Source organism: Centropristis striata, chromosome 12 (genome assembly GCF_030273125.1).
Source record: "Centropristis striata isolate RG_2023a ecotype Rhode Island chromosome 12, C.striata_1.0, whole genome shotgun sequence".
Taxonomy (NCBI): domain Eukaryota; kingdom Metazoa; phylum Chordata; class Actinopteri; order Perciformes; family Serranidae; genus Centropristis; species Centropristis striata.
The window spans coordinates 35,516,106-35,543,072 of NC_081528.1; the positions used below are offsets into that span (position 1 = coordinate 35,516,106).

Genomic DNA, 26,967 nt, shown 5'->3' on the forward strand with positions numbered 1-26,967 from the left:
AGTTCCTCATTTCTGTCGCCCTCATGTGTATTGAGTTAATCAAAAATTAATTCTAAGTTTACTGATTTCAAAAGTGACTCAAACTTATACTGTTTACTCAGTCACTGCTCTCATGTAAGCATTTAAGGGGAATGTGTTTACATAATCTGCAGTGTCTCTGAATGTTTATTTTCAAGGCCGTGCCCAGGGGAGGAGGGAGAAACCTTTGGGAATTCCTCGTGAAATAATTTAGCGTGCCCCCCCACCCCCTCCTCGTCAACACTAGATAATATAGGCCACAACTGAGAGGAGAAAATGCTATCTAGTAATTCTCTCCTAAAAAAATTAAATGACTGTTAAGAACATATGTTTGTAGTGCGTATTCCCAGAGGCTCCGGAAAACAATAAATCTACCTGGATTAGTCGCTACACTCACACAACCTACTGTACCTCTCTTGTGTGGCGCCGTACACACATTAATGGATTTTGGGATGAGAGGAGTGTGAAAACTTTCGGTCTGACATCCAAATTAAAGAAAATCCCTCAAGACTTGCCTAAAGGGGAAGTGCCTGCTATTTGAGTTTGATTAGGCTCCACAGGCTTTAAGAAAAGTAAGCCGATTTCTTTTAGGAAACAGCCTCGATAGTCAGGTCTTTTTCCTCCCTCCTTCCTTTTTACTATGTAAAACCATGAATCATAATCTCATAGAGATACTCGGGTTTTCTTTCTGACTTGGAGATGGAATAAGTCTGGAGACATGCAGAGCTGAGCGCAGAACAGGTGTTACATGAAACTCTATCCGACATCCTTTACCCGGAGACACGGTAGACCTCTATTCACTCTAAGTGGACACTAAAACTGCCATCTGAAAGGCTTAAAGCACCCGCCTTGTCTCTTAAGACAAAGACAAAACAAAAACAGCGACCCCGGAACCCACACAGCCACCAACAGTTTGAAACATGTTGGTCCTGAGTAGTGATTCTCTGGTAAGACAACAGCTCTGACTTAAGCCTCTTTAGCGTCAGCCGACTCCGCTGGAATGCAGACGTCTGCAGAGGGGCCTATTATTTAAAATCTTTTCATCATGCTGAAAGGGAGGGAAATAGCTTTGACGTTGAGGAGTTCATGAATAATGAATGTTGTTTCTATCAATGTATGTATAATTAATCACATCTCTACTAACTGGACTTGTGTGGAGCCTGTAGGCCTGAGTGACATGGAGACTTGTCTGGACTATTGTCTCTGCTTCAGAATAAAAGACAGCCGCATTATCTGCTGCAGCTTCCTATGGTCAGGGGCGATACACAGGTGGCCTTTTTCCTCACTTTATGAGAGCCGGGGGTTATTGTTTTGGTCGGAATGAGCAAATATTTGTTCGATTTCACACGGAAAGGCAAGAAAAATGAGGAGGAAGTGCAAACAGGAAGTGGTGTTGTGTTTACGAATGTGTTTCATTGTGTTTCAGAAAAGCTGTTATTTAGTTTGCTCAAACTATACTCACAACTAAACACATGTGGTCAAGGACACAATTGACCTCATAACAGCCCTCAATTCACCCAGTTTATTTTTTTTCCTGCACAAAGTCCACAAAGACTGCAGAAATGTACAAGCTGCAGCGGAGCAAGGGAGCTTTTAAAAACCTTTTCAGCACAGAATCACTCACTTTCATAACATGATTGATTCCCAAATGGGCTGCTGGGTTTGGGGTGAATTGATGGGTGATGAAGTGAAATGATGCAGAGAATGTGGCAGGTTATTTGTCACACATGTACCCTTCTGTCACAATTGATTGTGTATAATTTGAGTTTGCAGGGGAGCCAGTTGATATTAAATGGTAACAACTCTCTGTATTCATCACGGCAGGCCCCCTTTAGCAGGCAGAAATAGAAAATGTAATCTCATCCACAGCCATGGCTGTGCCTCAGGCACTCTTTCACCCTTTTTACCGCTGATCCTCCCTTAGGGGCCCTGCCCTCTATAAAGGAAGAGGGAAATCTATAATCTAGCAGATGGCAGAGGATCTATGGGAAATTCTATAATCGGGAAGAAGGTGATGATGAGGATGGTCGTCGGGGTAGAGGGCAGAGGGGTGGAGGGTTACAGCAGCTCAAAGAGCATTTCCTCCTCCGCACATAAATAATAAACAAAACCCACTCCAGGTGCCTCGGTGGTCTGTGTCTTCGTCATGGGTGTCACACGGACTGAATGTGAGCTGCTTAGAGGTGCTGCTGGGTGCAGACCCAGAGGCGAGGTGGTCGGGCGCCAGCTCAGCCCTGCAAGTCAGGGATTGTTGGAGCCGTGCTTTTGTAGGGAAGCAGAAAGAGAGAGTCTGTGTGTGCAAGAATGTGAATGTGCAAGAGGCTCAAAGTGAAGCATTTCTTTTCATAGACGCAGTGTATAGGATGAGAAAGTCACCCGCACAGACACACACACACACACACACACACATTCATCTGCATCGTCACTGCAAAATTACATGAGCTGAATACATGCATCTGTAAACAGGCTGTATCTGACACTGACCATCCTTCATCCGGTGCAGTTTTTGTTCTAATTTCTTCCTCTCTCTTACTTTTTTTCATCACTTACTCTTTTAACTTTATCACAAGCAAAGCTAGCTGGATAATAAAGCCCTTTTATTTTCTAATTGCAGTTGGCTTGCCCTGTAAACCCCCTGGATCTCTCTCGCCTCCTCTCTTCCTTTAGCAATGGGGTATCAATAACAAGGCACATTATGTGTAACATTTCCTTCCTGGGACCAAGGGGAGTCCGTGAGCGGGCTGCAGCAACAACAAACGAAGGCTGAGGCACAACCTCAGACTGCTCAAACACAGAATGAAGCAGCAAAATTCGATCTGACAGTTTTAATTGATTCTGTCTAGTCTGTTGTTCTGTATGTTTAAACAGTGCATTTTGCTGTGGTAGTAAGAGCATTCTTTATCCACAACAAACTTGGCTTGATGTTTTTCGTCAGCCAAATTGACGACATTAAAGTCTTGCATCCATGACAGACATGAAACACCCGCCACTGTAATAAATTTTTCTTTTGCATTTTTTTTAGACACAGTCTGGTAAGCACCCACCCCACCCTGCTTAAATACCTTCTGCTTTTAAACACTTTGCTTTGTATCTGAGGGGTACCTTAAATTAGCTCAAGAGATTGATAGTATGCATCTGTGTTTCAGAAAAGATTAATTCTGTAATTTGATAAATGGCAATTATTCCAGACAGATCTACAGACTGCTTGTCGAAAGTACTCTGCTGTTATGTCATGTTTCTTTCACTGTAAATGGAAAAGAAAAGAAAACAGTCCCTATAAATTAAAATTTTGAGTAACAAACAGATTGCTGATGACATCATGTTATGCATCCCTTTTTCCAAACAGTATGTTATCAGTGCATGTCGCTGCATCTGTCCATATATTTCGAGCTTGCTTCCCTGTTAAAAATGTTTGACTGTGCTTTATCAGCCTCAATAATACATACAGTAGGGCAGCTGTGTGACACATTTTTTTCTCTCTTTTTCTCTCCTATCTGTGTGACATCTGCTGAACTTGTCGGGTGTTTACTGGTGTAACAACTGGTGTCTTCACTCCCCACCCCTCCTCTTCTCTCTGGTGCTCCCCATGCCCCCACACAATGAATACACTTGCATCCAGACTACAGAACCAATTGTCACGCTGGGAGGAAGGCAAATCAAATCTTACGGCAGCAACTAGGCGAGGAGATTGCTTTTTCCTCTCAGTGGCAGAGAAGCGAGCCCATCGTCCCTGTGCCTCAGGTTTTACTGGAGAGAAAGAAGCAAAGGGTGAAAAGGGGAAAGCTACTGGGCTGCAGCAGCTGGACCACAAGTCTCCCGCAGGTCAAGTCTCACCCATTTCCTCCCATCTTCCCCCTCTCTCTCCCTCTGCACTCTCTTTCCACTTCCCTCCCCACTCATCCTGACACTACCTATCAGTCACCCGGCGACACCGGGGACTACATCCCTCCCTCCAGTCCTCCAGATGAAACGGAACAATAATTATGGGGATAGAGTGGCTCTGGCCGCCAAACTGGGGCCGCTCAGATCACAACAACACATTGTCCAACCTGATTAAGTAGCCATTTGTGGCGTCTTCGCTGTAGTTAAGCAGTCCTCATCCTCTTGCATGAAACTTGACCTTCCAGCAAGATATATTGACATGCCCTCTAATTTGAGGTCGCTCAGAAATGTGGGGGAAGACATTACATTTCTTTACAGGAAGCCTGGGCTAATGCATCCGATTCTCCCTCAGAAAAGGCACTCTTGCGACTCGCCGATACCCCAGTTCAGACCCCTATATGTTGGGTGTGTGTTTATTTCCACTCGCAATTTGATAAATAGATGAAATCTTGTTACCTCCACAGAGCCCTTGAATAAGGACCATCTGTAGAGGAGGAAATGGGGCTGCAGACGCATTGAATACTATGAAGAGTCTCCCTTGGTTGTACCTACTACACACTTAAGAGAGCTCTATGTGAAAATCCTGAGAGGGAATTGCATTATGGAGAGTACAGTTCCATTTCTGGACTGGAACAGCTTGAGAGCCGGGGCATACAGCCTTCCTCTCCAGGCCGTGCTTACACAGAACCTGCCATCCAAACCAATTACAGGCTGCAGCCAGAGTGACATTCACAAGAAATGTTCTATCTTGTCTTTTAAATGAAGTTTTCCCCTTGTTACTCATGCCTTGCATTTTCATTAGGCTCTCACTGGATGCGCATCCACTGTAGAAGCTGAGGCAGTTTAATTCATGTTCACTGGGACCAAAGTGGAGCACCAGAGAACACAAAGCACATACATAGTACATGTTTGCTATAGAATAACACGATTGTTCTATAATAGAAGCGTTATAGATCTATAAATCCTTTAACAGCTATGATTATTTGATGAAACTCCACATATAGATGGCATAAGTTAATGAACATTACGTGTTAGTTAATCATCCATTAATAACAAATCAGAGTTGCAGTGTGTTGCCACTGCAGTTACCTTTGATATTTAATGGAGTCAGGCTAAACGGGAGCAAAAGGAGTCAGCGGTAATACAAGTGAACAAACATGGTGTGCTCCAAATTAAGAGCTAATAATAAAATGTTAATTAAATTCCTTTTTATGAATTATCTTCTCTGTATTAATGAGTTAAAGTTTAATTAGGGGTAAATGGTAAAGGGAGACAGAATGATGCTAACCTTCAGCGCAAACACATTGCATCATAATTTAGCAAACTCCAATCAGAGGCCTGCCCTTGCATTGTTGCTCATCATTACACAAACTGCCTGCGAAAATAATTAGGAGTAAAGGAGGTGAGATGGCAAACAACAGCTTATCTCCTAATGATTGAAGGTAGACCTATGCACCTTTGAGAATACTGAGTGATCACTACATCTCTGACATACATGCAAGCTCCTTAAAGTTTACAGCAACTAAGGAGAAAAACAGTGCCGAAGCATCAGTTGGATAATAATGCCGAACAGAATATATATCTTGAAAGCCTAAGAAATGGCATCAATACCGCGCATCTAAACAAACAAGGACACGTATCTGGTAGCATTAACAAGCTCTTACATTTTTCATAGACTGCAAACAGGTCATGGGAGCTATTTGCCGGAGGTAAACACCACACATTGGCTGCTGTGATCTGCCAGCATAACTTTTATTTATTTATGCGTCATATTTTTTTTATTTATTTCTATCAAAAGTGATCCAAGAAGACTGGGACTAATGTTTGACATTTCCACCGCTTCTCCCCCGTCCGCACTGCTCAGACTCGGCAGCATTGTGCTCTCACTTCCACGCAGATGCTGAAAAAGTTCAAAATGTTCAACCCCATTAACATCTAATAAGAGGAGTGTGTGCTTAGTCGCACACTGAGTTTTAATCCAAATGTGTTTGGTCACCGTGTATGACAGCTGTGCGTGGCCGCTGCTGCCTCAACAGCAGGCCTGTGTCAAATGTGTAGCTCACTTGATAATCAGCCACTGTGCTTCAATGCCTGCATTAACCTTTCTTATCATAGGGGTGACTTTTTTTTTTCCTTTGATATGGGTACTGTAGACTTCCTTCGGAAGTCAGCCATTGACTGACTTTTTTTTATCAGGATACAGTATCTGCGCTGTGGAATTTTAAGTGAAGGCTCTGCTTTCTTTCTGCAGAAAACACCTGCATCTTATCAAAGTTTGTCGAAAGGGTCGTATCCTGGCTTTTCGCAGGACTGGGGAAGTCCTTTGAGAGGCTTTGATACCCTTTGGCCCTCTGACATCTTACCAAGTGTGAGTAGAAGCTTGGCAGACGCAGGAGGGCCGACCTGCTCAGTGTACACTAACTCCTCTGTCCATGTGCTCTTACTCGTCACTCTCCTTTTGCTAAACAAATGTTGAAAAAAAAAAAATGAATGTAGGATGCCTTTGAACTGTGTTCTCTAATGTGGGTCAGAGATCTATCGTATGCATATTCTGAAAGCCTTTTCATCTGCAATTGCGGAGTTAAGATTCCCCTGGTACACTCTTAATTTCATCTACTTCTCTTGCAGTTATTTATTTAATATATCTACATTAATGTCTTCTCAAACATGGTAAAAGTGAAGAGTTCAGAGAAGAAAAAAGGGAAACTTTTCTTCTCCTTCTGTCTGCATGATAGTCTGTCCGCCCTAATGACTCCATTTTAAAGACGGTGGGCTGACCGGCAGCGGAGGGAGGGAGCAAGGGATCGAGAGCGGGGAGGGTGAAGAGGAGAAGAGAGGCTGCGCTCACTGCAGCACTCTCCTCAGCTCTCAACTCCCAGTCAGCCTCTCTGTGTGTGTGCTTTGAAAGAGAATAGGATTCAGCCCTTTGAAAGCCGAGGCTGCTCACCGGGGCCTTTGTGTAAAATAACATTTCAACTGAAAGCCAATTACTGCTAACATTATTTTGGTTGCTTCCATTATTAAAAGTACCTCTCTCTGTTGCCCCCCATCATCCCTCAACCACAACCCCCACCCCACCCACTCGCCCCCCCCATCCCCTGCATCTTTCTGTTACAGACGGAGAATTATTCCATTGACTCCAGTTACGTGAACAGCAGAGCCCACCTCATTAAAAGGTATGTCTTGATTAGGAATTGTTACCAGCGCCTCGTTACCATTGTTATCTGTAATTATTTCATCTAATGAGTGCACAGCTACCTTTTGCATGTGTTCCTGCATGTTTCTCATTCAGTATAATTGCAATGGGAGGATAAGATTTTGGGATAAATAGCATTACTCCATAGTGCGTTTAGTAGGCATTTGTTCAAACCAGCCACAAACTCACACTTTCAGATTATTAGATTACACACACAGCAGCAGAATCATCAAGTAATGATTTTCATATTTACAGATAACCTTATTACTCTCCTGTAATTCGCTTCATTAGAAGCACATGTGGCCTGAATCGCATCAGGTTACGACTTAAAACAGCTACTCCATGATTTAATTATATTCAAGGGATTTCTCAAGTGCTTTCCTTGCACTGTTTTTCAAAACACGTATAGCTTCATGAATAGTCAATAATTGTTTTTGTTTTTTTTCCTTGGGTGGAGAATAAATGTTTTCATTGTGCTTTGTATTTCAGTCCACCTGAACCAGGGTATTAGATAGGGTAGCAGGGAATGCAGGGTTGGGGGCTGGGATAGGGGGGTGATATAATAATTCCCCCAGGCCACGGTTTTGTAACCTGGCTCACTTGGAAAACTACACTTCTACCTTTTTTTTTACCTGCAGCTATGTAACATTCCAGCTTTTCTTTTGTTTGAGGCTTTCCCGGCCCTTTTGAAAACCCATTATGGCAATTTCCCCCCCAAAAGATTCCCGGCATTAATGTAAACAAAGAGCATTCAAGTGTGGGCCTCTGCAGCACACTACAAAGAAATCCCCTCAGGAGGCAGTGAGCCTATGGTCTGGGACAGGTGCAATTACAGTGATAACATCAGAGAGCCAGCATTACCTGCAGTCCTCTCTCGCAGGCTGGAGAATGTGAAGCTCGGGCTCAGGAATGCAGCTACCTTGTACTGTCCTTCACTTCCTCTCCCTTTTCTTTTTGTTTGCACACATTTGTTTACTCTCATTTTCTCCTCTGTCTCTTCCTTTCTAACCTCTTCTCTCCCTCCACATGAACTCATCTATATGTTTTTTCTCTCCTGCAAGAACACATGTTCATATATTCACCCCTATTTAGTGTTGTTTGTAAAGCGGAATTTGTTCCAGTGGGATGGAAATCAAATGAAGGGAAATCATGCTGTTACTGTGCAGCTGTTGATTGTGCCCCCCCCACCACCCCATCCTCTTTATTGACTGTGAGCCCCAAACAAGACAGATGCTCAGTTTGTATGCTTCCAGCGTTTCCTACATCCATCTTCCTTCCAGGAATTCCTGATTACTGCAGTATTTGTTTGATTGTAGTGAGTGAGTGCCTCCTGTTTGTTCAATGCGATGTCCTTGAAGTCAGTGCATCCATCCAAAGTGTCCCTGTCTGAGACAAACCCATAGCTGCCGTGCTATCTGTACAGTAAAAAACACTAACTGAATCCAAGAAAAGGCTCTCAAACAGATTTAAACTTCCTTTTTATTTCATGGTTACTGCGAGCGTTTAGAAGCTTGAAGCGAGGCTTTGTTTGTAGTATTTTACTTACAAAAACATTTTAAATCATGGAATTGAATTCACGTACTGTAAAAGGGCAAATGATTCATGGAAAGGACAAAAAAAAGGGACAAGGAGAGAAAGATGGACAGCTCGTCACAAACCATCAGAGACGCGGGGATGAAGGAGCGCATGTGAAAAAAGGTGACGTGACAGTTAATCAACATTTCCCCTCTCCCCCCTCCTGGCCCCCATGTAGCACATCGACGTTCAAGGACCTGGAGGGGAACAGTCTGAAGGACAGCGGCCACGAGGAGAGCGACCAGACCGACAGTGAACATGATGTCCAGAGAGGACACTATGTTGACACGGCTGTCAATGACGTGCTGAACATGACTGTACCCCCTAATGTTTGCCAGCTGCCAGACCAAGGTAAGAAAATCTGTTGCTTGTACGTGGGTGTGTGCGAAGTGTATGCGCTGTGTGTGTGAGGAGCGTGGCAGCATCCTTTGGAGTGTGCCGCCAGCTTCAAGATAAGACCAGTGTGTGTTCATGTGTGCGCCTGAGTATGTTTTTATGTCACAGGAGCATCTGTTAAGGTGCATTATGCCCATTGCGAGCTTCAGATGTGCAAGTATGAAAAACATCGTTTTTTTTTTTTTTTTGTCTTTGATGTCCTGCTCGAGGAGCTAATGTGAGGAATCTCTGACAGCTAAGGCTCCCCTTTGATACAGGCTCAGGCAACATTATTGACTGATAGTAGCCATGTCTGCTCTTGAAGTGGGGGCCGACTTCAGATGTGCTTGAATGGCAGCAATTAGGCTCACAAAGGTAGAAAGGTGGAAATCTACATATCTCCACGTGCCCTCATCCATTATTCAGTGGGATCATTTAGCAGGGAATTAATGTTGATGTTTCATTTCTGACTCACCGTTTAAAAAGACATCCACTTGGTTGGCAGAAGTCAGTGTAAGGGTCATGTTCGTTCTTAACTACTGCCAGTCAGACTGAGGAGGAGAGTGGGTCAGTGAGAGGGAGAGAAAGCAGGAGAGAGCTGTCTGGAGCACACCGGGATGTTACTATATGCACCTGAGGGTATTTACTGATCTCAAAGGTAACACGGCATGCACAGGTGGAAGAGCTCAGCAGAGCTCGAGAGTCAGTGTGTGTGAAAAGACAATTTTAGAAAGACTCACATTAGCAATTTTATTCAGAGCGAGGTAGAAACACTGGACACTTTCTTTTTAAAGCACACTCAGATATGACTCGCAGTATCTGAACTTTACATTTACGCTGCGCTCCAATTTGGGTACTTGTGCCAAATTTAGTTTTTCTTCCCTCAGTTAACGTCGACATCATTTTGGCTCCTTTTTTACTAACACTGCCCCAGTAAGGCTGTCTACGCTCTCACCACTCTATTTTCTTCACTCTCGGCTCATATAGGGAGGACATTTTAATGAGGAGGAGATAACTAAAAAGGAATCCTTGTTTGTGAAAATGCATAAAGGAATGAAGATTATGGGATTTTTTTATTATTATTTACTATTTTTGTCAGTGGACTGTGAAGTGTGTGGGTGTGGTTGGAAAAGCAGTAATAGACGACTGCAGGCTCTTCCTTGTCTGCTCCCTGGCACATTTAACTAACCAGATGCTTCACTTGGAGCAATTTGGCTGTCGATGTTGTCTGACTGGGGAATAATAAGAGTAGGCAACCTACACTTTATGCTAATCCAGGATAGAGGCAAACAAATGAATCTGCCTTAATGGCCAGTCACCTATATACTGAAATGACTGAAGCACAGGTAGACGTATATACATGGATGGACTTCTGAACAGCTCTACCAGGCGCAAGTGTCAGGGATGCAAAAGAGATGCAAAAAAGAAACAAAACAACTACAAAGAGATGCAAAGTAACTGAGGAGAGACACACAATAGTTGCAAAAAGGAGCAAACCAAGCTCAAAGGCACACAAAAACATGCAGCAAAGAGATACAAAATGAATACAAAGAGACAAGGTGACCCCAAAGATACACAAAACATCCACAAGGAGACAAAAAAAGACGACAAGATGATACAAAATGACCACAAACAGACAAATTGACATAGAAGAGACTAAAAAACATACACAATCAGACAAAAAAAGACAAAAAAAGACAGTCAAAATGACTACAAAGAGACAAGGTGACCACAGAGACACACAAAAAAAGAGAATTAAAAAAATCAACCACAAAGAGACACAAAATGACCAAAAGGAGACTTCTGAGTGACAAATGACCACAAAGAGAGACCAAGTGACTCCACAGAGACATAAATTAACCACAAAGAAACACAAAAAAGAGGCGAAACAACCCCAAAGAGACTAAAACAACACACCAAGGGACACAAAATGATCACAGAGACATAAAATGACAAATGAAGGTCACAAATAGATGCAAATAGATCCAAAATGACCACAAGGAGACTGAAAACAACCACAAAGAGAATAAAAAAGGCTGCAAAGAGACACAAAATGACCAAAAGGAGACTTCTGAGTGACAAATGACCACAAAGAGAGACCAAGTGACTCCACAGAGACAGAAATTAACCACAAAGAAACACAAAAAAAGAAACTAAAAAAAACACACCAAGGGACACAAAATTATCACAGACATAAAATGACAAATAGATGCAAAATGACCACAAGGAGACTGAAAACAACCACAAAGAGAATAAAAAAGGCTGCAAAGAGACACAAAATGACCACAAAGTGACCTTAGAGAGACACAAAGAGACAAAAAAGAGACGCGGTGACCACAAAGAGACACAAAGAGACCAAAAAGAAAACAAAGACATTAAGTGACCATAAAGAGACATAAAATACTCACAAAAGGATGCAAAACAACAAAAAATTGGCAAAAGTATCACAAAGTCTGTGCCTTGCTCCTGTGTTTCACATATGTGTACATAAGGTCAGGGAGTATGGTGACCATGACAACCAACGTGTCCCAGGCGTTCCCTCTGCGGCATCAAACAGTAATGAACAATGAAAAGTGAATTTGCTGACTATTGGTTGCCAGCTGTAATTACTTCAGAGCCCGCGAAAAAAAACAAACCCTGTGCCTTAAAAAATGCACACTGACAGGTCCTCTAGTAGTGGGGATCTCATTATTGGAGACAATTAGAAATGATGTACATGAGGAATATTACAAGTGGGGAGAGCTCTCTGAGGCAGTTCTTTTTTCATTAACACCACCAATGATTGTATCTGTTTCAGCAAAATGGATGCATGCCTCCTGAATGTGTAATGCAGCACCACATTGCTGGTAAACAGAACAAGAGGCTATTTCACAGTGCTGTCAATTCTTTTGACCAGAACGAATAGATGATAACAAAGTATCTGTTTGGAATTACAATTAGATGGTTTGTTATTGGCTTTTTCGGTTTCTTTTTTTTTTTTTTTCGTTTTTTATTGCACTCAGCTCCAGACTCACTTTTGGCGAGCAATTTCCCCTCAGTCAGGACTTAACAAAATGGCTTCACTAGACGCTTCCCCCTCTTCCCTTTGTTTTGAAAGTCAGTCAGCAGCAGTGGTCACACCAGAGAGTAATGAGAGGCTGTTCATAATTATTAAATGAATTGACCAAAGATCCTTACACGTGCAGAAATGTAATGACATAGCAAATGAAATCGTCCCTCTATTACCATCTCAGCGGTCTAATTACACAGTTAAAGGGCATGGTGGGCTGACAGAGATGGGCAGATTCAGCATGACGCACAGTTTGAATCCGTCTCTCCTGTTGTATGAGGATTTTACATCATCAGATTTTTTTTTGTGGCGCTCCTCAGGAGAACACTAGCTTCATCTCTTCATTTTCTTCTGTGCAAACTCACTTGGGGACAAAGGCAGAAATAGAACAGTTGAGGTTTGTATAATGTGAGAGGCGCGGTGGTTGCATTCATCTGATGATGTGGTTTCACTTTGAGCTCATCTGTCTTAATTGACAAAAATGGACACTATCTGCCAGCTCTTTTGAGTGAATGGGGGGAATTGTCAGGAAACAAATAGGCATGTTCACTAAACACCCCGCTGCTAAGATGTCTTCTGGGACTAACTGTGTTGTATGGTGTGCCTCTCCTGCCAGCGAAAGCAAAAAAAAACAAGTTGAGAGACTGCAATTGCCAAAGGACAACAACACACACAAGCTGAGGATAGAGGAGCCTTGTTTTGTGTGTGTTTTTATTGTTCTGTTTTCTTGTGTTGATAAGTGCTGAGAACAAAAGGATGCTGTAAGGGGGAAGGAGGAAGGGTTAAACTCTCAGGCTTTTACAGTGCAAATGTTTACCATTCCCAGAGCCATGTAAAGGTGTTGTTTGCCCAGGAGACGAGCCGTTACCTCCGCATAAAGACCCCACGTCCCCGTCATGTCACAGGCTTTCATGTGGGAATCCAATTGTGTGACGAGACTCAGCCGCTAACTAGCCCGGCTCTGAATCGCAGTGGGCATTTTTTCCCTCTCTGTATCAATTTAGGAGTTTGATATTTGGCTTTAGTCCATCAGAGTTATGCTTCTTTTTCTTTTTTTTCCTTCAGTGATGCGGTTTCAACTACAGCTATTCATTATTCCTGCACCAGCCACCACCAAGGTAACTTTCAGCGAAGTGCTTGTGAAGAGATTTCAGACTTAAATCTGAGCGAATGCCTCTTTGTTGAATCCCTGCCAAGAGTCTAAAGAGGCGTGTGTGCTCTTTTTGAAAACCTGACCTGAAATATCCTCACCCAGTGGATTAGATTAGGGAAGTATCTGAAGAACAAATTACATTAAATCTCTTAAAATCTATAAAGGAAGGGCTATCTTTAACATGTAATGGCTCCGTCATATCTGCCAATAGAATAATAATGGATGATATCGCCGGAACTATAAACTGAGAAAGAGAGCTATATAAAATGAATTCGTCTTTATCTTTATAGGCATGTCTGTGAAGTTAGGGGGATTTGGTTGAAATGTGCGACATGCTAGCTTTGGCTCTGTAGAACCATTAGTGTCAAGGGAGAAGCGAGGGAACAGACTCCGAGGGGGCTGGTGACAAAGAGAGCTAAATCTATTTTTTTCCGACTTCCTTTGATTGTCATAGCTCACACTTTAATTCCTCCCGGATATGGATGAGCCATGGTTTTTAAGGATTAAGATTCATGTATTGTTAAATCGCTTGAGTTATCTCCGCGGGAGGGAAGAGGGGGAGCATGATGTCGCTTCACAGTGTCCGATTTGTGGGTTTTAGAGGTTTGTGGTCTTGGTTTTGGAAGTATTTCCAGGTCAATGTGTAAGTGCTCTTCAAAAAAAAAAAAAAAAGCAGCTTTTCCTCTTGGCTTATGAGACTCAAAGGAATCCTAGACTGCTCAATTAGTTAGAGCAGGGAACAGGCCTCTTTTATTTCTGACATATTCCTCGGCCTCCACCTCTGGAGAATATCTCTCATCTATCTGTTAGCTCCCTGTGGGTGTGTGCCTGAAGCTGGAGCCCAGGAATGGAAGCCCCCTACGTGGGCCGCAGACTTCACCATATTCCCTTCTTCCATCAGCAGATCCGCAGGGTTTCACTGCTCCTAATTGATTTCAGCCCCCCCACCCCCCCCTCCAAAAAAACCTGTTCTCTCTCTCTCTCTCTCTCTCTCTCTCTCTCTCTCGCCCTCCCTCCATATGTCTTTCTGTCTTCTGTTTCCATCTACTGACTGCAAACATCCCCTACCCACATCTCCCAACTTTGTGCCAGTCAAGCAGTTCCCTTCCCCTGTTGAATTAAAGAAAGAGTAAAGGCACCTCACATGTTTCTGCTGCAAACTTGCCCTAAATTCAACACGGGAACATTTCTAGTTTGCAGTTCTCTGATCTACTAACGAAAATGCTGACAGGTGTCAGAATCAGGAAGGCAACAGGAACAGGGCTGTGCTGACAACACGAGAGGGAGAGAGAGAGTCTGTGTGTGAGGGAGACAGAGATGGAGAGATGAGCTGAGAGTCTAGTAAGCAGTCTTAGCGAGGGAAAATAAAAAAAGAGGAGAGGAGGAAACAATCTCCCTGACAGGTAGGAGTGAATTTTTTCCAGATTCTCTCACTCCAAGATAACTCTGTGAATGTGCCAGAGGATTTGACTGATTCTCAAACAACATTTGATTGAATTAAGCACCAAAACTCTTCTTGTGATTCCGTCTGGCAACAACACGTGTTGCGTTCGGATATTCTATGATTCGATTAACTTACAAACTCTATACTGGGACCATCCATTTTGATTTTGATTTGCCTAATCTAATGTGTAACCCATGGTGGAGGTAAAATGGCTGACAGTGACAAAGAGCTCAGTGCAATACAAGCATTAAGGAAGATAGAGTGCACACACACACTGCATGCTCAGACACACCAGTGACTGCCGGCTAGCAGGTGTAGTGATGTCTGTAATGAACAACCAGGATGCAGATTTAGCCTCAGAGATGTGGAGACTTGAGGAAGGACTGTATAAGGAAATAAAATGTCATTTCAAGCTGTGCCCATCTGTGCTCGTCTCTTTTATCGTGCTTACATCGCTCTATGAAACTGCGTGACTCAGTAAGGTCTCTGGTTCTGTCTTTTTTTAAATTACACCTAATTTCATGAAGAAAAGAGCTGACCAATATTGCCCCTGGTATAAAAAAAAACTATCCTTTTTTTAGGGATGTGTGCATTTATTCCCCATCTTTGCTTTTGCATATCTCACTGTGTAAAGAAAGCTGCTTTCTGCACAAACTGCACTGCTTTTATGTCTGTTCTAAATTAGAATAATTGGCTGTGGCCTCTTGGTGGTATTTGTTTGCAGTACTTGCATAAGTAAACCAACATATTCTTGAAAAAAAAAATATCATGTGAGCCCATCCCTTCAGTTCTTTAGCTAATTCCACGAGGGAACGAGTTAAGAGATGTGAAGAAGCGCTTAAACAAACTTGACATGTTTTGATTCTGTTAAGTTTTTACAAGCATCGCCTCCAGCTCTTCCTCAACTGCAAACACTTACACAGACACAAGCAAAAACTGCATGCAAAAAGGTCTCCAGCCCAGAGTGAAAACATATAGTAATGTTATAATACTAAAATGGCATCCCCTGAACCCTCATTCTGCCAAAGCTCCCCTGAATATACCCAGTGTATTTAATCAGCTCAAGAGGGGACTGCTTATCTCTCCACACTTGTCATGGATAGCGTATTGAACATATCAGAGAGAGAAATGGGAATAGTTCATTATTTTCTAGGGCTCACAATGAGCCTGATGTATCTCATTGCAGGCCCTCAACTGACAGCTCATTTTCTAGACAATCCTGGCATTCAGTTCACAACGCGGCAGGGCAAGAGAGAGAGAGAGAGAGAGAGACAGAGAGAGACAGAGAGAGGGAGGAATCTCAGAGACAGAGAGAAAATAGGGCTCCGGATCTCCATTGCTTATTCATGACGCTGTGGCATGCTAGGTGTGTTAATAATCTCCGCAGAAACCAAGTGAATCACAGTTGTTTGTTGAACACCTAGCCAAGCTGGGCCTCAATCGACAGCAGATGGGAAAACAGGGGGATCAGGATGATCCCAGACAGAGGGAGGGAGATTAAGAACAGGTAATGTGCTGAAGTTGATGGGGGCCGAGTGTGTATTAAAGCGAGAGGAGAAAGTACCTGAATTTTAAATCTTGTCTGAGAGTGTGTGTACACAGTATATGGAGTGTGTGTGTGTGTCTGCAAGTGTGTGTCTTTATAGGTTAATCAGAGAAGGAAGGGGAATAGAGAGAGAGAGAGATAGAGGGAAGGGAAGGGAGGTGAAGAGATGGCACAAGAGACAAATACGATTGGTTGGAGGAAATAGAGTGAAATTCAAGTAGCAGAACTGTAGCATTGTCTCCAGTCTACTCGCCTATTGTGGCTCCGATTGATTCTGGTTTATGTCTGAGGAACGGAGGCAGCAGCCATTTCTCCTCACCGCATCGTTGTGTTTATAATTCTTTGAGGTCACTGCGTAGGCACAACCCCTTCTCCACTGCAACACAAAGTAATAAGACTCCAGGTTAAAGCAGAGGGCTGTGTGACGGGGGGCTAGCAGCCCCATTCGTATTAAAACATCTTCTCTGGAACGAGGATCTTGCACCTCCGGTTTGATGTGGGCTTGCTGCCATGGATTCTAATCTGAACACCATTTACATTGATAATCTTATCTTCGTGTGATGTAAATTCAACATAATGAGAGGTTAACAAAGCCTCCTCCCCCACGGTGTTCTTTATTTTACGTCCTGCCCACCCACAGACTGTGCGAGTGCAGAGGCTGTCTCACGCAGCCGTATTGTGATAGTGAAGCAGAGGCAAATCATTGTTTCTTCAGAGAGACTGATGCATTCAATGTGCTGTTGCATGTGAAGAAAAGCTAAAGAGGCTGTCCTTCAGTAAGTGCTGCTCTGTGTCCTTGTAGAGGGCACGGGCAAACTACATACAACCATGATTTGAGACAATGAAAAGCTTGAGTAAAAACAGAATGCAGCAAATTCAGAAAAATATATATTGTATTTTTACAAAGTTTCCCAGTTTGAACATTAGATTTATTATCTTTGTATTTTATTCAACTGAAAACAGTTTGAAGGGATTTGTAAAGCATTGCTCTCTGTTTTCATAACATTTTTCATAGCTTTACTACATTTCTGGTACCAGGGTTGCATTTTGTAGGACTTGTTGCAGTGTATCGAAGCCAGTAACTGATATTTACTGAAAATTACACAGTTGTGAATTATGGTCTTATTTGAAATGATGATTCCATGACACTAGGAATGCATCCACACTTACAAAATGTTGCTTTATAAAACAAAAACGATCTCTGTCCTTGTACAGTAGTACAAGTAGTAGATCTGAAATCATTCATCCTCACTGGCCATGCACAGTACAGGGCAGATAATGCCACTGGACTTTGGAATTGTCACAAATCATGATTGCTCAAATAATATCTGGCCTGTTGTCCATGTACGCAGTAGTAGCATTATAAAATAGCTCCGGGCTTGGTTGATAAATGCATTTTTTTTGCAGATTGGCTCTTATAACTGGTCGGGCTGGTTGCATATTAAAAAATCCAGGCTCGCGCATCACTAATAGGGAGGAAAATTAGCCCCAGGACAGGACAAGATGGGCATAAACAACATTGATATCATCATCAATTATGATGTTTCCACTTGACATCATGATATGTAAAAATTTGAAAGAAATCTTGCAAAGTGGATGCCAGGCATAAACATAGCAGAAGTTATGTGTTTAAAAAAAGAAAATATATGATTGTGGATGTAGCCTGTTATGGTATCTCTTTTAGAGGAAATAGGAAGCTAGTAACTCTAATGGCTGCTGGTCAGCTGAGAGACAGATTTCTATGGCACTGGCGGGGGAATTTGTCCCCATCTGATTAGTCATTGTTGTCTGTCTTGTCAGGAATGTAATTTGTGTGCACGCTAGTTGGCCGCCAGCAGCGCTCTGCCCCTCGGACAGAAAATAGCAGAGTTATATGCAGATAGTAAAACTCCAGACCTGCTCTGATACTGCGGTGACAACTTCCTCTCAAGAGTCCCTAATACACTTTTGCCAAAAACACAACTTACCACAGTGTTGTTGCTGAAATGGTTTGACTATAGACTGATACCATGTGGAGTAAACAACTTGATGAGGACATACTATACACATAGACTAACTCAAAGGTGCCCCAGTGTGTGGCTGGAAGTGGGCAGGATAGTCACTGAGTGACTGCCAAAGCAAGGCTTGTATTACAGGGATCCCAGGATATCAGACACCAGGCGGCCTGTGCTCCCTCCAGGCAGGGCAGAGTCTGGCAGCTGGCCCGTAGCCCAGATAGCTATAATCAGCTCCATTACCTGTAGCACTGACTCCCATTTATGAGCCCTCATAGTGGAACCGCAGCTATACTGCGTAGATTAAGGATGCTGTGAAATTTCGGAAGAGTACAAACAGCATGCAGTTGCACATGCTACAGCTACACTTGCTGCAGACACATATGTTGCACACGCAGGAGCACGCTGCACGCCACACAAACGTGTAGTGAATGGGGAGAGATTTTCTGGGCATTATGTGTCTTGGCAAGAGGCATTTGTTTTATCTTCTCCCTCTGTGAAAGGAAAAATTAAGAATATACTCTGCTCTGTTTAAGGGGAAAATCAGCTGTCTTCTGACAAGTACATTGTAGCCCGCAGTTTTCTGTCCAGAATACAAAGAGACATTTATCACTGCAGCTGGGGTAACGGAGGAAGAGAGAGAGGGGGGTCTCCTGTGCTGCGTTTCTTTTTTTAACCCCTATTACTTCCTTTCTGTGGGAAAACACCACACCTCCATCCTCTTTAATCCATCTGAGATTTCCTACGTTCTATTTTTCTTTCATTTCATTGTCTCCCAGAATGCCTTTGTCATCCCCCCACCCCGTTTTTTTTTTTTTATCTTAGTTCTCATCACCTTGTTTCTCCTGACAACATTATAACTCAGATGGAATATGTAGCGGGAATATGTAAAGTTATGTCGTCCTCCTCAGTTGTGGCAACAAAAGGTTACTACCTCAGGCATACTTCTGTAATATTTCCATATTTTGCCCTCCTCATGTATATTCAATGAGAATGATTTATTCTCTAACATTTTATAGCCGTTGAAATGCAGAATTTCTCTCTCACAGACTGCATATGCTGGAAAAAGTAGCATGGCAGAATGTGCTCTTTGGATTTGTACTCAGCAGAAGTTAAGCAGAGGTTAAAGAGAAGTCGTCCAAACCACCTCTATCATTACTATCTTTCATTCACCAATTAGTGTCAGTGATCCCTCGCTGTCCCCTAGATGACCTTGTGGGGATGAGCTCACTATGTTGTAATTCAACATTTTGAGTAGGTCTCAATGGTGGGAGGCACGTTCTGGCTGCCAGTGACCCAGATTATAAAGTATTGATGAGAGAGTAAAGGCACGGTAACAGAGAGGATGTGTGTGTGGACCCAGGGAGCCTCCCCCGGCCCTTTTCTGGCCACCGGTCTCCACAAGACTTCGCTTGGATTTTGTCTTTCAACACATCTTCATATTCAAGAACCTCCCCAGTCTTTCAACCCCTCTTTGCTCTTTTTATTCCTTCTTCAGTGGATTAGCATGCACACTAGTAGTTCAGATTAAGGAAACACACGTTGCTACGGAGCTTAAAGGCACACTATGCTGGAATTGTCGCTAACTGTTTGTAAACACAGCATTCAGATTTGGCCCCTCCTCCTCGGCCCAGAGAAGTAAAAGCAAAACACAGATTTATTCTCATTTTGGAACAAGCTTTGGCGTTTTACCTTGCTGTATTTGTGTGTGTTTTTTCAGTGTTGTGGTGACTATTTTCATAGCTTCATGCTCAAACAGTGATGCCCAGAAACATGTTTCTGGAATACAGAAAAATAAATGAAGAAAGATCTCTGCAGATAAAGACACAGACACACACTATAGTGGCTCATAAGTCATGATTGGTTACTTTTGTATGAGTTGGTAGATCATTGTTGTTATTATTATTATTATTATTTATTCATAATACAAGAAAAAGAAAAATCATGCATATGTAGCAGCTTTGTACTCTCTCTCTCGTGCGTTGTGTAATTTAAGGTTGAGACGAAGACATTCGATCGGCATACAGCCATTTATTCTGGTACAGGAACAGTAAAATCAGTTGCATCCCTCTCATACACACATTCTGAAAAATATAAAATTAAAAGACAGTGCAGGTTAGCTAACTTGTAAATAAAAATAAAAGAAAAACACTGTCAACTTTCTACGAAAATAAAAGAAGGGCTAAACCGTAAGGGAACTATATAACAAACAAACACAACATAAACCACCCATCTGCAGTGAAATTAAATTAATTAATATAAAAAAAGACGGAGCTCATAGCCCGTAAACCATGGAGCCACAAGGTCCGAATGTCGCTGCCCCCGGGGTGCACGACACTAAACCACAGGGGTGCTGCGTTCAATCACCGTGGTTAATCAGAGATGGCAAGTGGAATCAAATTACTCACAAACTGATTAACTATGTTACACATAGTATTCCTTTAATAAAGTACAGGAGTGATAATGAGACACCAACGTAGGATGTTGTATCAACTTGTCATTTGTAAGCACCGTCATCATTTCATGTGTTAATTGTATAAAAGAAACAACAACCTTATTTCAAAGGTAAAAGGAAAAAGTAATACAATATTAACAGTGCATGTTTTGATTAGTAATTCCATATTGGTGTCATATTAAGACAGAATAATTTAATGGTTGTGACAACATTTCATTTATGCATATAGCATGAGTACTATTCATGCATGAGGGTAATCTTAGTTGAGTTAAACTGTAACATGTACTATAACCTTAACAGTGTGAGTTATGCTCATGCTGCTGTCACATCTCTGTCTGTTTCCACTCTGCTCATGTGTGAGAAAGGTCAGCAGCCGAACAGGATGCAGAGCGGTGTTTCGACACAGTGGCGTAGCTGGCGGTGGTGGATAATCAAATTAAAGTAAATTCATCAACATTAAGAACATTATTCACAAAGGCCCTGCGATTTTGTATTGTTCTGCTAATAAGATGTTTCCTTTAGGGCTACCTCTCATCTTTCTGGGCATTAAGCTAATTATCATACCACATTAGTATATTATGTAAAAATAGGTTAGCGTGGAGCGTGAAAAAACTACAGTAACTGTTACATCGTTCTGCTTATTTACAGTGTAAGATTATCGTTTTTTTGCAGAGTATGCAAATGGTGCATTCACAGTTGTTCCCTTTATGCTTTATTAACTAAAGGACAGGATTCAGTCAATGGATCCATCTTGGCAGCCAAATGTGACTTTTCAAAACCCGCTGCCCCCCTCCTTCTTAAAGGGGAGGATAAAAGGTAATGGGAGAGGTCGGCTGTTAACTTTAATAGCAGACAGGAAAGTCTCAGAATGGCTCTTTTTAATGATGTGCCTGCTCTCATGCAGTCCTCGTTAAGGATGAGGCCAGAATGCATGCAGAGGACAGAGAGGAAAGTGTAGCAGCCAGACACTGCACTAACCCCCACATCAACATCTGTAAGGTCTGCAGTGAGGGTCTCCAGCTCCTTTCTGTGTTCTCCGGCACATTGCAGGAACCCAGAGCTCCTTCTATATTCAGCTCACATTAGCATCAGAAAATAAATAAAGCAAGCAATCAGGCCGTGACCTCTTATATCCACGATGCTTCCAGCCCCCCTGCGCTGCCGCTCCTTCTTCTCTTCCTCCTCCTCCTCCTCCTCCTCCTCCTCCGCTGTAGTCTATACAGGTTTAATAGCTTGGATTTGCAACTGAATGTCAAGCTTGGTGTTTGGCTTTACCACAGGGCAGGTTGTTCCTCGGCTGTCTCCAGAGAAAAGGAACTCAAGGATCGAGAGGAGCGAGGGAATTGGATCTTTGACACCTGCCACTTCCACTCTGCTGCACCTTGCTCCCTTGCCACACATAAGGACTTTTTATGTCACAGCTCAGCATGTTATCATGAGTGGGCACAGGGCCTGAGAAATCCAATTACTACTACTGTGTCAGACCCCTGCCATCATCCTTATGCATGCTATAGTCATGTTCCTGAAATCAGAAAAGGTGTGCCTATTAGTTCCTTCTCTTTTCTTCAGACCGGTCTTCCACCTCCATTTCAATCTGTGTGTCTTAGATACGAGCTGCAGCTCTTCTCATGGACTGCCTCACTACTGACAATCCTCTATAGAGTGTAGCACTGGCTGGTGGGTGGCTAATGCTACGGACATTGTTTCTGACTGACTGATATTAAGTGGTATCATGGTGCAGACCTCACTGTGGTGAATAATGGAGAACCGGGGAGAGAGTCAGCCTGCCTCCCAGATGCCAAACTGAATGGCCTTTGTGACAGGAAATAGAAAGTGTTAGAAAGGCCTCCCTCTTGCTTTTCCTCTGCCCAGTTGGTGTAAATCTAATGCATCTCCATGCAGCAAGAGCCTCGCTGTGTTTTTCTTATTTCTTTTATATGCCTCTTGTCCCTGAGTGACACTGTCAATCTGGTTCAGGGGGGAAACAGGGGGCATTGTCTTTTCAAAACCACAATCGGTGTCCCAATGTGGCCGTGCCCCTCTTACTGTATATGTTACTGCACGCTGAGCTAAACCTGCCCATCACACTACATGCCACCACACTCTCCATGTTACAGTGTCCTAGTTCCAGTTGTTAAATTGTCAGGAAAAGGAAGGGAAAAAGCTGAAAAAAGGGAGAAAATGAGAAAGTAGGAACCGTGCTGGTGCTTCTGCGACAAGATAAAATGGAATATAAAACACATAGTCCTGGCTGACACAAAGTGAACATGACTGAATGAGAAGCCACATTATATTAATTATGTAAGGCCACTCTTTTGAGGCAAAGCTGAAGCTCACAGAGAGAGAGAGAGAGACAGGGAGAGGGAGGAAATCCTAAGATATTGGTTTGCTGCCCTGTGGTTCGGAGCTGGACACATTGACAGGCACTGAGGTATTGTGTTTATTTCAGGTGGCTAATAGAAATAGCACTTGAGAAAGGAAAAATAATCTAAAAGGAAAACTACAAGAAATGATTCTTTATGGCAAACTATAATGGTTTCTTACTCCAGGATGGTTATGGGTTATAGATTGTTGAAAACCATTAAATCATAAATCTGTTTCCCCGACACTTGATGGGAAAACTTCACAAATAGAAATCTTTGTGATGGCAAAACATCTTTAATTTGTCATGAATCTGAAGGAAAGATCCATTTCACACAAGGCATTGTTTTCCATCATCCAGTTTTATATCGTCCTGACATCTGCAGTTCCTATTTTCCCTTCTACCCATTAAAATTGCTGAAAACTCACACAATATAGTGTAATATGCTGGAAACACACCTATAGAGTAAGGATGAATGTATAATTGTCTTAACCCTTGTGTGATGTTCATATTGTTGTTGTCTGATGGACCCGTTGCATTTTGTGGCTTTTAATGCCTCACAATCAAACACTTTTATGTTAAAATTCTGAACAGATGTTTACCTTATCCCAATTACAAGCAGTATAAACAATATATATGGTTAATATTTGCCCTTTACCTTTGTTAGGTCACATTTATAACTTATTATTTGTGTAATGTTCATATTGTTGTTACTCAGCCAGTGTTTGTGGGTCTGATGGACCCGTTGCATTTTGTGGCTTTTAATGCCTCACAATCAAATACTTTTATGTTAAAATACTGAACAGATGATGCACAACACAAGCTGAACACATGAACACAGAGTAAACATATCAGTCAAGACAGACTGAACATCAATTTCCACACTTCTAGTAGCCCCGGGTCCAGTGGACCCGGACATCTTATATGTAATAGAAATGTGTAGGGGGGGTGTATGGTGTGTGGTCATTAAATATGTATTCTGATATATGTTCTTCACAGAAAATGAGCCAAAGTCAGTGAGTCTCAGTTTGAAAAATTAATTAATTGTATCATTTTTCTTTTAATAAAAAATGAAAACGGGTCCCACAGACCCGAACACCACACAAGGGTTAAAGAAAGTGACCTCAGTGACATAAACACTGATTTGTTCCTGACAGTCGCTGCCATCGATACGGCCACATCTCCTCTCCATCGCTGCTCCCCGTACAGCTTCCCTCTACCCCCCCAAACCCAATCACAGATGTAATTTAAGAGTCTGTTTCTGTCCCCCTTGCTTCCACCAGACTCAAGGGTTTAGGAGCAAATTAGCTTGCTAGCTCGGTCAAGCTTAAACACAGAAACACTGCGTTTGTGCCAGTGTATTTAAAGATGTCCTCTGCCGATGCATTGTTGAGGAAACGAGCCAAGCAGGCGGGCGGGCGGGCAGGCAGGCGGTCTGGCTGGCTGGCTGGCTGGCTGGCATGGTGGAGTGGGCTGGTCTGTTACTGGGACGCCAGGCGGCGTGCTGTGCTGAGTTTTGGGAGTGCATTGTATTGCTGCTGTGGGCCTGGAGCTCCAGGACACAGGTTAATTTGAAGCCCATCATTAGAGGAGCAATTTGGTGTGCATGAATCGACAGAGGTGACATTTGCTGTATCACTGTAGCAAAATACATCACAATACTTCTTCTAACTTGATGAAAAACAAAGAATGAATATCTATGTCAGTATCAGTGTCTTGCTGCATCCAGCAATGAATTGCAAACCTTTATTATGGTTTATATGATATGTTTATTATCTTTCGCTTATGTAAGTTTTGAATGAAAGTGTTGTCAAGGTCAAGAACCCAGCAGGCTGCAGAGCAACAAACACACCTGCACCTGTATAGTAACTGTAAAGAAAAAGCTCCTTCAATTAAATACAATTCTCTCCTGTTTGCTGTTATCTCACAATTTCCTTTTCTCAGTGGAAATATATCACGTTATGTGAGTAAGATGAGCTCAAGTTGCGGTTTCATTTTGTCTAATTGTGTTCTTTTTCATCCTGTATCTTTCACATTTTAAAATAATTATCCCCTTTAAAACTTCTCCTAACCCAAAGATGATTTTTCTCTGATGAAATTCATCACTGAATTACATCCCTGATTAGTTTTCCTTGGAAATGTTTTATATGGCCACAAAATGATCTAATTTACTGCCACAAAGTTATTAAGATGATTTCTTGTTCCAGTGACAGCGATACGGCTGCAGAGGGAAGCACAGACACGTTCCAAGTTATTTTACAGTTTGTAGTCATTAGCTGTATGTATACAAACATTTAGCCCAAGTGCACTTAATGACCTCATGCGCATCATCATAATGCATTCAGAAATATGAATATATTCCCCAACACGTTTTACTCACAGTTTTTTTTTTGGTTGTTTTTGTGATTTGACATCTAGTATGTCAAATACATCTACAACAATGTGCTTTAATTCTTTTGAGCTGCCCAACATATCCAACTGCATCCCAAAAAACTGTAAAATAACTTTTTTTTTAAAGTGCCAAATTCTTGTCTCACACTGTCTAACTCCTTTTGGCTAGAGTGCTACAAATATTTCACCAGCAGCAATATGAGTAGGTTGCTCCAAGGACAGTGATTTGACATGAACAGTGAAACCTGAACAGAATCATTTTGGTTTGAAAAATCACATGTGTAGTGTGTTACTGTACGGCATAAACTCCTTTCAGCTGGAAGCTGTGTGTGATGCTGTTCTTTGTCATTGCAGCTGAAGTTCTTTCAATGCAGTGTAGCTCCTTGAAGTTCCTTTTCATCAAAAGAATCATGAAGGAACACTTTTTTCCTGCATGTTGCAAGATTGTCGGCATTAGTACACCATTATCTGCATCTTTATCTGTCTCTGTTCAAACAACTAAATTCAGTGTTTTTTTATCAGTACTCAAAATAAGCAGGGTTGATAGGTAATATAAGTGGGTGTGGCCTAATTGAAAGTTGATATTTTAAGCCTGAAACTGTTTATCAGAAGATTCTATATTTATTATTTATTAGAAAACTAAATACAGAACAAACTCAGAGCTTTAGATCGATGTTTTCGATCCCAAGAGTAAGAGAAGTATGTACAGAATGAAGCAACCAAGTGAGGCTTTTCCTTCTTTACAAGTACAGATAATGACACAATTTTTTCTCGTTATAATAAAAGGTGCATTTCCTGTACGGATTACTCATTTCATCTGACTTCTTGGCTCAACTCGAGCAGATTGACAGTGGGCTTGAACATGCTGGCTTTGTTCAGGTAGACATGATACCAGCCGTCCAAGAGGCTTTCTGATATTTCATGTTTAGTGGAGTCCAGCCTATGCAGCCGATCTGAGGTCTCAGAGTTAAATCCAGTCCCTGTTGAGAGAGTTAAAACAGTCACTGGCTCATGTAGTGTATGGAAACCAGGGCATGAATTACAGTCTAAATACCTGTGGATCACACAGGATCTGACCACTGTAAATCCTGCCCCTCCAAGCGATGCACATGTCACGATAGAAGCCAAAGGTAATGCTTCCACAGCCGCTCTGAGACTCTGCATCCTCTAGGGGCGGCTGGTGGTAGGAGCAGGGCACAATAAGGTGAGAGAATCCTCTCAGCATGTATTGTTATATAGTATTTGCTGCCCTGGCATTGAATCCAGCCTACCCATGCATGTCATCATGACAACCAGCTCGCATCGTTTCCACTACATGAAGCAGTCCATTGGCGAGTGGTCCTGAGCTTCAGAGCAAAACAGTGCTCTGCGATGACATAGTGATTTATAAAACAGCATAGCGATTGCTTTTTTTCCTCCCGCTGCTGTTACACAGCTGTTAAACAGATGCTGTTTGTACCAATTTAGAAGCTAGTGCATTGTTTGTCAACACCAGTTTGGAAATTCATTCTTTATACCAGGACTGGC

The 26,967-nt window shown here is 42.3% G+C and overlaps 1 protein-coding gene across 4 annotated transcripts in view; it reads left to right on the top strand.

The window, feature by feature from the left end:
- The window catches only part of pcdh19 (protocadherin 19), a 60,266-nt gene that overhangs the window by 24,549 nt on the left and 8,750 nt on the right, over positions 1–26,967 (top strand). For all 4 annotated transcript variants that reach the window (XM_059345545.1, XM_059345547.1, XM_059345546.1 and 1 more), the window contains exons 3-4: positions 7,018–7,076; positions 8,850–9,022. In XM_059345545.1, the coding sequence (XP_059201528.1) occupies positions 7,018–7,076; positions 8,850–9,022 (232 nt within the window). The remainder of the gene's footprint in view (positions 1–7,017; positions 7,077–8,849; positions 9,023–26,967) is intronic.